A 10,752-nucleotide genomic window follows, 5' to 3' on the forward strand; every position below is an offset into this window, starting at 1 on the left:
CACTGCACAGCTCTTTGTGGCAGTTCTTGTGACATCTCGGGGGAATGGGCCTGCCTCACTGTTTTTTTTTCTTTGAAAAATCGTATGTTTTAGAAAGAAATTTTGTTATCTTGGAAGGAGTAGAAGGAGATGAGCAAGGATATGAAAACTTACTGGGTAATTCTAAATTTTTATAATGCCATCAATGTATCCTGATCATAATGATGCTATGAACATGGATGGCTTTTATCCCTAAGGCCTGTATGTATGATCAACATGGACATTTTGCATTTCTTCTAAACCTGCTTGGTTTTTAGCTTGACAGATATAGAATAGACTAAGGAAATGTGCAGCTTGCATACAGCTGTACTATCTGTTTATAAATATAATCTTAAAAATTAATTTGTGCAATATTGTTTTCATTTTTGAATGGGGGAAAGGTTCTGAGTTTAAAAGTTCTGAAAACTAAATTCTCTAGACTACTCTGGGTTGACCTTAGATTGCATGCTGACAGCTCAAAAGCGTTCATCCAAAATCCAGCAACTTGGATCTTGTCTGTGTTCGTTTCAGAAGGGTTTTTTTCTGTTCTTGTCAACACTTTATGCTAAATCAGAAATTTCCTTCCAGGGAGATCTTAATGCCACACAAGCATTGAGTCATTCTGTAATGGGATGTTTTACCCCTAAAGAACTGCTAGAAGTCATCTCCTCAGCAGAGGAAATTGTGGGCAAACACTCAGCATGCTCATTGCTGTCCAGAGCATTTGGTACATGAAAACTGTGCAGCCCAAAATGGGGAATCCAAGTCTCACCTTGTTACTGCTGCACGTTTTTGCCTTCATCATCTGGGAAGATGAGCTGCCAGGCTGGAGATTTGGCTTTTCTGAGCCACATGGCCAAAAATGTAATGACTGTACCTCTGACCAGCATAGCCAAGAGGAAAACAGCACAAAGATGCCCAACAGCAAGTGAGGATTAGGGCACACCATGCCAGGTACCTGCTTTCTGTCCTTGAATGTAGCATTTCACTTCATCTCCAAAAGTGGGGTAACAGTACTCACCTACATTTCTAAAGTGTTCCCAGCCTAAAGGCCAAACACCTTTGCTAGAAGTGATTTATTTTTAACTCTGTCACCACAATCCCATTTTCATGTGAGGGATATTGTGCACTCATCTTTGAGGCTCCTGGTGCTTCCTGCCTTGAGATCCTAGGTTGCTATGCAGCAGTGTTCAGAGATGTAAGGAATCCTCATTGCACTTCTCATGCAGCAAACTTGCTCAGCATGCACAATCTTTTCTCTACTTGAAATTATTCTTAGGGATTTTCTACTGAGGCTCAAAGGCAGTCATATATTTTATTTATTTTATTACAAGGCATGTAAGTAAAAACTTGCATATCTGAAAAAAGATATTAGATAGAAAACAGTAATAAAATTAACATTATTATAATAAGAAAATTGGTAATAAATACATTTCCCCTCAACATTAAAATGCTTGTTATTTTGCACAACAATAAATACAGCATAGCTCTGGCATAGAGAAAGGCCAAGGATGGATACAAGAAGTCCATGTGGTTGCATAAAAAAGCTCAGGTGATTTTTAAAGGTTTGGCATCCTGCACTTGATGCACTTTGATACAACTTGCACTTTAATTTTACTATCATTTTTAAACAGTCCCATAATATGAAAACAAGAGAGGAAAATTTGTTCAACTGTAGAATTTTTCCTTTAAATATTTTCAAAGTAAGAGATGTGTAAACTCACTGAAACTAATCCTTGAAATAAAGAAAAAATACCAAACAGGTGTCTTTGTGGTTATTCTACAAAAATGCTTTTTTTCCTCAGCTGTGGGTGCTCAAGCCCGACCAGTCAACTGACAAGGGACCAATCTCCAGTCAGTTCTTCAATTCTTTACACAGTTTTAAAAAAGAAATATTAATAATAAGGAGAAAGAGTAAAGACAGTAGTATTCACTTCCCAAGTTATGGCATCTGAGGTTCTTACACTATTATCCAAAGGTGAGAGGAGAAAGAACAGGTGTATTCCAGAACAGTTCCCAGCATAATTTTGGGTCATTCTGGTCTATACTTTTCTTTTAAAACTACTGACAAAAAAAGAAAAAAAAAAAAAAAGGAAGAGCTATTTCCATGCACTGTGCTGTTCTTATGCCAGCACATATCATCACAATCACAACTGTGAACCTAAGTCACTGATAGCCCAATCTAATATAGATTGATTGATTGTCCTATGACAAAGTTAGATAATGTCCGCAAAATGCCACAAGCTCTGGCAGAGTCCAGTGTTCTTAAAGTACTGATAGGTCATGGCAAGACTTGGACTTGAGTTTGAAGGCCATGTTCTTGTTGTTCTTTGCAACGATTTTGCCCCAAAACCGCCTGGCTTTCTTGGGGATGCTCTCTCTCCGTTTCTGTAGCGCCAGTCGCTTCTCGTTCTTTTCCTTGCTGTCCCTGCGGAGCCGCACTTGCCGCACGATGCCCTCGAAGAGCTCCTTCACGTTGTGCTGCACAGCTGCTGAGGTCTCGATGAACTTGCAGTCAAACACGACGGCGCAGGCTCGCCCCTCTGCAAAATGCCAAGGTGGACACGTTACATGGGGTCACCAGGCCCGGGGTGGGGGAGCCGGGACCGGCTGCCATGTGCGGGGGAGTCAGAGCCACCGGGGAATTCCTCAAGCCTGATATAGGCACAGATAAGTCTTTAATCACCTGATGCTGCCTGCTAGCCCAGGATTCCATCTGCCCTGTGTCACAGCTGCTTCCCAGAGGAAGTGGGGGGTGTACTGGGGAGTAAATCCCCTCCCAGCAAAGCCCAGCCCGTGCTGCTGGCTGTGAAGGTAGCGCAGAATGATGGGCTTGAGCTGAGACACTGAAGGCTGGGAGGCCAGCAATGCCTCAACACCACCTGGCCATCTGCAGTGCAAACTCCCCTAAGCTGCACTGAAAGGTGATGATGGCACTCTCCAGGCATACAGCACAGCACTGGAGGCAGAGCACTTTCCTCCTTCATGGGCCATGGGTGGAAACCACAGCCCTGGAACTGTGGCAATTTCAGTGAGAACAGACACTAAAATGTACATGTATGAAACCCTTAATAAAGGGTGTCTATGGCTTTTGGGGTACATCTGAAATCATAGTTCTTATTCTCAATTCCACAAGCCTAAGCTAAACCTGACAGGTGTCTTCCACAGAAGCAAATTTCTGGCTTGCTGTGAATTCATTATGAGGGCCATTAAAGTGACATGGATTCACCTTCCATCTTTCTAAAGAGCTTCCAAGCTGTGCAAAGAGGAATGAGAAGGCAACCCTGGGTTCCCTATGAACCCCTCAGTTCAAGCTCTTCACTTGGGGCAGCTGTGACAGGAGGCAGAGGAACTGTGCACATCCACAGAGCAAGGAAGAAAGTCTAGCTCAGCTGGGAAACAGAAGAGCAGAACAGCTGCAGAGAGAAGAAAATGCTGAGCAGAAGAACCCATGTTTCTGATGGGCCAAGACGAGAACATCTAATGCATGGCTGTGTATTACAGTGTGTCACCTCAGCCTCAGGGAAGATTCTCCAAGAAGATATTTTACTAGCTGCAGATGCTGAGAGCCAGCAGCAGTGTTCCCAACAGTCTCTCCATTCCTATTTATGGGCTTAGTGGTTATTCATTTGTGTGCAGCCAAGGGAAGGCTGATTTAGCATCCCAAAGCAAGGCAGTAAGGAGACCTCTTCTGAAAGGCTGCACAGTTCCTGCCCAGACCAGCAAAACAAAGATTGAGAGGGAATTTTAATTCGTCAGGAGGACAGAGAACTGGTTATAAAGAAGAGAATTTTTGGCAGCAGAATAAAGGGGGCTAAACTTGTTATGCATAAACATGCATTGGGAATACAAAGGTTTTCCAGCTACCAGAGAAATCACATATTGAAGTGGTCTTACACTAGGAGCTGGAAGGGAAGAAATCCCATTTATGATGGTACTTAATAAATATAGAAAAGGGATTGTCTGACATATAACAGTATAATCAAGGAAAGCTTAAGGACCTGGCAGACCCTTCCCAGTCCTCTGCCCTCTGTTCCAGTCCTCTTTTATTTTATTACTCTTTTATTGCCTAGTCCTGATCACAATGTACTCCCTCAGCCAGAGCACTGCAGTTTGTCCAAAAGCTACTAGATGACTTTTAATGTTTATCTCGGGTTTATGCTCATAATTTCCTTACCTGCCACTGAAACTTCACGGCACCTGACAAGGTCACTTTTGTTGCCAACCAAAATAATGGGGATATCTTCTTTCTGGCGCGCCCTGCGGAGCTGTATTCGGAGTTCAGAGGCCTTCTCAAAGCTCGCTCGGTCTGTGATGGAGTAGACGATCAAGTAGGCGTCTCCCACTTGCATGCAGTGGTCTCGAATCCATTCTCCCTCCCGCTGTCCAAATTAAATGGTCAGACATCGTTATGCCCTGAGCAGATTTTACTTAGAAAGTAAAACATTAGAGAATCCAAATGCATTCCTGCTGTAAACTGTAATGGGTATGGTTTGAATCACAGTTATACTACAAGTAATTCCAATGTGGTGATGGTATGAATACTTCACCACAAAGGAGGGCAAAAAATTGCCCCAGATAATTTATTGTGCTGGCTTTAGGCTGGAATGAAAATGGACTGGAAAGAAAGCTTGAATGGTTTGTTTTATCGTTTTAAAAAAATGAAGACTTGCACTTCTCAGGCTCACAGTGCAGAACCGTTAGGCATGCTTGCCTTGATGTGGGGTAGGGTTAATGCTATATCTTCCCTGATTCTGCTGTATGGAAACACCTATTTTCTTTCACAAAGGAAACTTGCTTTTTATATTAGCAGTTATGCACATACACTTTCCTGTCAGCATTTGACTAGAACAAATTAGAGTACCTTATTGTCCCACATGTCGAGCAGTACAACAGTTGCACTTTCTCCGTCCACCATCAGAGTTCTTTCATACGTGTCTTCTGGAAAGAAAAGCAGAAAGGTTGGTGATACATTATTTTGTATCATCATATACATTAAAAAATTCAGGTTGCTGAATGTGGGGGATTTATTCACAGAGTTATTGAGCCAAATTTTAGGCTGGCTCACATCCAGTTCTTTCCTCATTTCCATCTGCACTGAATCTGCACTCTGTTCATAATTGGTTGCCTTACTTTCCATGATAGATGAAAGATCAGGAAACAAAATGTTCATTATTTTGGCTGATAGTCTCTTTATCTTATGTGGGAGAGAGAAAATAGAACCAGTGGAAGAAATAACCAAAAGCTGAACATTTGCCCCATGGGAGCAGCAGAGTCCAGCAAGGCTGAGTAATGGAAAATATTTGCTTTCGCTTTAGCATGGACAATTTACGGGTGAACAGTCACTGCTGCTGAGAGCAATACAGCAAACAGCCAACCAAGTGAGGAGGACAGGGTGTTGTGAGACAACAGCTGTTGAGTTTGAGACAGACAGACTTCAGTTGCACGTTCTCTCCCATTACAGTTTCCCACATCACCTTTGATGTCAAATCACAGAAAAATTAAAAAACCACAAGTCAGTTATTTTGTACTGCAGCCATAAAAATTCATACCTAGATTATAAATGCCATGTAGCAAAATTCTGCCTAGATCTGAGGGGTTGTCGCCACTCTGAATTTTGATCAACCCTTGCTGTGAAATCTGCTTCAAATATCAATCTTTCTTCTTTTCCCCAAAGCTGAGGGCATTAGGATGAGCAATGAGAGGTTTGGACCCATTTCTAATCTCACATTTGTAGTCAGTGGAAAAGCCAGTCTTAAGGTACTGCAGCATTTGAAGGATCTGTCCCATCCATACTTGTAGATAAAGTTGTGTCTAACCTATGTCTCATAAGACTTCTGCTGTGTACTGATGAAGTGAACTTTCCCCTAAATTCCCCTCAGAGCCTTTCCTCAGAGCTAGGGATCTACATCCCAGTAAAAGAATAAGCCAAAAATATTACACATTTAAAATAAAGTCAAATGGAGCCCATGCTTAAAATGTCAAGACTAAAAAGACAGAGCTAATCACTAGGAGTGATTTCCCTTGAGGTCCCAAGAGTATGAGGCTTGTATTCATGAGTTAGCTTCATCTTACAATCAGTAGCAAAGCCTCTCCTTAAAAGCAGCTGTACTCCTCTGTAAGCTGGCTACCCTGAAACTATCCTTCCATGCAATTAAATTTCCAGTGTGTAAGCTAAAGTTCCAGTTTGTAAAGCTAAAGTAAATAGTTCCTTCAAGTGACTGAGCATCTGTGTGAGAACAAGCTCCATGCACACCAGAGGACAAAATCCAGAAGACTCCTTCTGCACTGCATTACATACAGAGAAGCTACAAATGCATAATCACACTCCTTGAAAATACTATGCCTAAATAATCATATTCAGCACTGATTTGCACCTTGGTCAGTCCTAGGGAATTTCCATAGAATATAAAACACACTGAAAGTGAGCACTTGGTTCATTTTGTGCTCTTTTCAAAGCTGACAATAAAAAAGGAGAGAGATAACAACAAGCAAGACTTCCAATTATCTCTTCTGAGCTGGCCTTGAAAATCTTTCACTGCTATACTCCAAGCAATGCTGCTGGGAGTGTGATGGAAAGAGGAAACCACACGGCTTCACCTCAGGGAAAAGAAAACTGCCTGACAGGGGTGTGCAAAGAAAATCAGCTCCATTTCCTGATGGCTTGTCCAAGGATCCTACTCTACTTCAGTTATTTAGCACTATGGAAACTTTTACCAGAGATGCTCCAGGCTGAGGAGCTGGTAGAACTATGGAAGAAGTTGATGGCAGAAGCTGAAGGCAGAACACACCTAAGTCAGTGAATTTCAAATCCCCCAAGGGCACAAATTTCTGTGTCGCCAGTCTGAGACAGCAAGTAAAGTAAGGAAAATGTGAGTGTGACCTTCCTGATACTGGGTTTTTTTAAATCCTGGGCCAAACTTCCACTAACTGGAGAGTTAAACACAAAAAAAAAAGAAGCTGTCCTGCCTATGCCCCACTGAAGGCTGGAAGAGAAGCCCAGAAAATCTCTGTGGTAGCCATCACACCAAGGGAATACATGCAGGAGACAGAAGGGAGAGACAAAGAAAGCCCTGCACAGTGACAAACAAAATCCAGCAGCAAACTGCATGTCCCCTGAAAACAGCAATGACTATGTCCTTGGAGATACAGAAACTTCTGCAGCAGCACAACCCTTCCACATCAACATCTTTCACACAGTATAGAGAGAAGTCCAGAAATTCTCTGTGGTAGCACTGGTGCCATTACACCAAGGGAATACAGGCAGGAGACAGAAGGGAGAGACAAAGAAAGCCCTGCACAGTGACAAACAAAACCCAGCAGCAAACTGCATGTCCCCTGAAAACAGCAATGACTATGTCCTTGGAGATACAGAAACTTCTGCAGCAGCACAACCCTTCCACATCAACATCTTTCACACAGTATAGCTCAGGACTTGGTGCTACAGCTTCACCTTCTGCATGGTCTGATCTTTGGGATTAAAGAGCACTTTGCAATCCTAAACAAAGCAAGGGGGAAGCATCAAAGAGAATCCTACAGTTTGTGCCTTTCCCCCAGTGGACAACAGGAATTTTCCTACTCTCTTGAAGGACCTTTATCTTTGCTCCTCCTGGAGGAACCTATACTGTACAAATAACATGAAACAAGGTTTTTACTCAAAATTTTACATATTTTACTGCAAGTCCATGCAGCCTGTACTAAAGCAATGTCTTTATACAGAAAGGCTGAGATGACTTCTAATGGCAAATATTTTGGAAGTGACTTTTTCTTTATATGTGATTTTAAAGTATTTAATTCTTGTAAATCATGAGGACCTTCAGTTATTTCCCCTCCCACAAGGAAAGCTGGAGTCAGCCCTTTGATGCCAGTGGTGACACAAATGTTGGACCAGCATGAAAGCTGAAGCAGACTCTTGTGTAGCATCATCACAGGTAGGAATGAGGCAGTTTCCAACAGGTATTTTGGAATTAAATAGCATGGGATTCTGAATTGCTTTCTTTCAGTGGCTTTCACTCATTGTTGGAGAGTATCTTACTCATCATATTTTGCTCTCTTGTTTTCTTTAAAAAGAGCTGCTTGAGCTCAATCAGTTTTGATAATCACACCCAAACACTTGTTACTTCTGGTTTACATTAAACGGCCTCTCTTTTATTCTGTGCCAATTACTACAGGCAGAGCTGACTGCAAGCAAACACCAACACCCCAGGACATAACCACCTACCTCCCAGCACCTCACAGTCACTGTCAATGCTGTCGTGCACCCCTGCAAAGATGTTGGCAAGCGAGGACTTCCCCACGCCGTGCTCCCCGATCAGCACCACGCGGTAGCAGCTGCTGCCAGACTCGGAGGAGATGACGGAGTCGGATGACTCCGAGGACCAGCTCCTTCTGTAATATTCATCAGGACTGATGGTGTACCGTTTCTGTGGGTTGTACTCGTTGGAGTCTTTCTGGACCAGCAGGTTCTTTCCATCAGCAGGGATGCTCCATCGCTGCTGCTGCTGGTGCAAACTGCTGTTGTGGGTGCGACGCATGGTGACATTGTTGAGAGTCATTTTTAAGCCCTAGAGAAAGATAGGGAAATCACAAATGTTACCAACAAAATATTTAGAAATGCTCTCTTCAAGGGGCCACATCATACTCCTCTGTAGGGACCTAATATGTGAGAAAAGAAAAATTAGCCTTTCTGCACTCTAGTGTACTTGGTGGTGCACAAAGAAATATTTTAGTTATTAGCTAGTGAAACAGAGCCTGTTTCCCAGGGATAATACCACCCTCACATGCTAAATCCTATCTTGTTTAGCCTTTACCAGCCCACGGCTGTGCTGGGTGCAGCCCAGTCCTGGAAAGAGGGAGGCATTGCTGTGTCCCAGGAGGAGAAGGAGGGGACAGTGCTCACACACCAGTCCTGCACAGCAGCTGCAGCCCTGCCGAGAGCCTGCCTGTGGTGCAGGCAACGTTCACCTCCTTTTGGCATCACTGGGGACAGAGACACTGGACTCAGCTACCTCCAGCATCTTTCTCATTGACTCAGTTAAGAGCTGAAACTCTTGGGAAGGCAATAAGTCATAATTCACTGCACTCTTGAGACAACCCTGGTACAAAAAGTCATGCAAGCAAGTCTTGCTGTGATGGGGTGGATTTGGGTCTTGTCTGTGGCCAGGTAAACAGAGAATGATTCTGCCTCAGATAGACTCTTTGGCTGGTAAGAGGGAGAATGTAGTGAAATCCAACAGCTTTTCTGAGGAGGTAAAAATCATAGCTTCTACAGGAGATACAACTGGGAGAAAAGCCTCATTAATTTATAGATATTAAATCAATAACTTCATTACCACACAATTAATTAGATAGGTTCACTCTTCTTACATAAGCATAGCTCTTAATTATATTTTACTCAGCAAACTCTATTTTGCCTTGCTTGGAGGCAGAGAAGAGTGATGTCAGTCCCACAGGCCAATATCTACCATTTTTAGGAAAGTTACTTTGATGCATTCCAGCTCCCAAAGTGACCATTATTTAGACATTTTTGCTTTTTTCCCTATATCTGATGTTTCTCGGCTCTCTCCTCCATATCAGTAAATTGGATAATTGTCCATAAAATTCACCCAACCACTTTCAAACCTCAATAATAGGTGATGAACAATAAAAAGAACAGTAAAGCAACATGTACAAATTGCTATTCTTCTTCATACAAAACTGTCTGAAAACTTCTGTGAATAAATTCCCAGCAGGACCTAGGACAAATATATAGAAAAAGCACTGTCTGAATTTACTACAGAATACACAATATTTTCTCTGTGATGTGCAGTACTTTGGGGCAAAATGATACAAGTCACAGAACTTTGTCAGCAAGAAATACATCTAAGGAAGAAATCACACACTAAGCAAAGGCTTCTTCACAAACAAAATTAAATATTTACTGTGGTTGAATTCTAAAATGCACTTTTTCCTTGCAGTATCCCCATTGAAAAGACCAGATGAAAAAGCCAGATCTGATTCAGTCAAACAACAGAGAGTAACTCACAACCTGCAACAAGCAGTCACTCACAAAACCATCACAAACACAAGCATTTTAAAATTTTGCCTCTAACAAATTGCCATCCCTCATTAAAAACAGCCAAACGAGTCCCTGTCACACACTGTGCTCCAAGCTCAAACTGGTTTTGCTACCCCATACTGCATTTAGCTGCTTGGATCTCCAGCACCTCCAGGAAAAGACTGGGTCCAAATCCACTCTTACTTGTGCCAGGCTGCCGCAGCCAGTGCAGTCCTTTGTTCCCCCTGCCCTTCTGCCTCGCTGGGCTGTGCCACACTGAGCAGCTCTGCCGGAGTAAATCCTCTCCTGCTCTGGGACTGCCTCTTTAATTCCTTCTCAGCAAACCTGGTTTATATTAAGCCCATCTGATCAGAGACAGGGCTTTTCCGTGACGTGGCTGGCCTTTCCATACAACAGCCAGCCCCCAGCTGGGGGAAAGCAGACATGCAGAAGAGAAAAACTTGCAAACAATCTCGAAAGACTTACTCAAAATCATGTGATTGTTTTAATATTGCCAGTAAAATAAACACTTTTGGCTCTTGCATGATGAAAACAGGAAAGTGGAACAAAAATAAATAATACATGTCATTTGGCCTCAGAGAGCTTTTAATTCAAATGTTTTCAAAATTAATGATGATTTAAAATTTACCTAAGTTTATTTAATGCATAAGATTCTGTAAATGGACTATGTATCTGCT

At 42.4% G+C, this 10,752-nt stretch overlaps 1 protein-coding gene across 1 annotated transcript; it reads right to left on the reverse strand.

Moving 5' to 3' along the window:
* Positions 1-1,324: 1,324 nt before the first annotated feature.
* GEM (GTP binding protein overexpressed in skeletal muscle) lies at positions 1,325-10,381 on the reverse strand. The gene is made up of 5 exons (XM_039706344.1): positions 10,259-10,381; positions 8,240-8,582; positions 4,883-4,959; positions 4,196-4,400; positions 1,325-2,561 (listed from the first exon to the last, which is right to left on the reverse strand). Exons 2-5 carry the CDS (start codon positions 8,571-8,573, stop codon positions 2,284-2,286), a joined length of 894 nt encoding a protein of 297 aa, XP_039562278.1. The 5' UTR covers positions 8,574-8,582; positions 10,259-10,381; the 3' UTR covers positions 1,325-2,283.
* Positions 10,382-10,752: the final 371 nt, after the last annotated feature.

Source organism: Passer montanus, unplaced genomic scaffold (assembly GCF_014805655.1).
Source record: "Passer montanus isolate IOZ18808 unplaced genomic scaffold, ASM1480565v1 scaffold19, whole genome shotgun sequence".
NCBI lineage: Eukaryota > Metazoa > Chordata > Aves > Passeriformes > Passeridae > Passer > Passer montanus.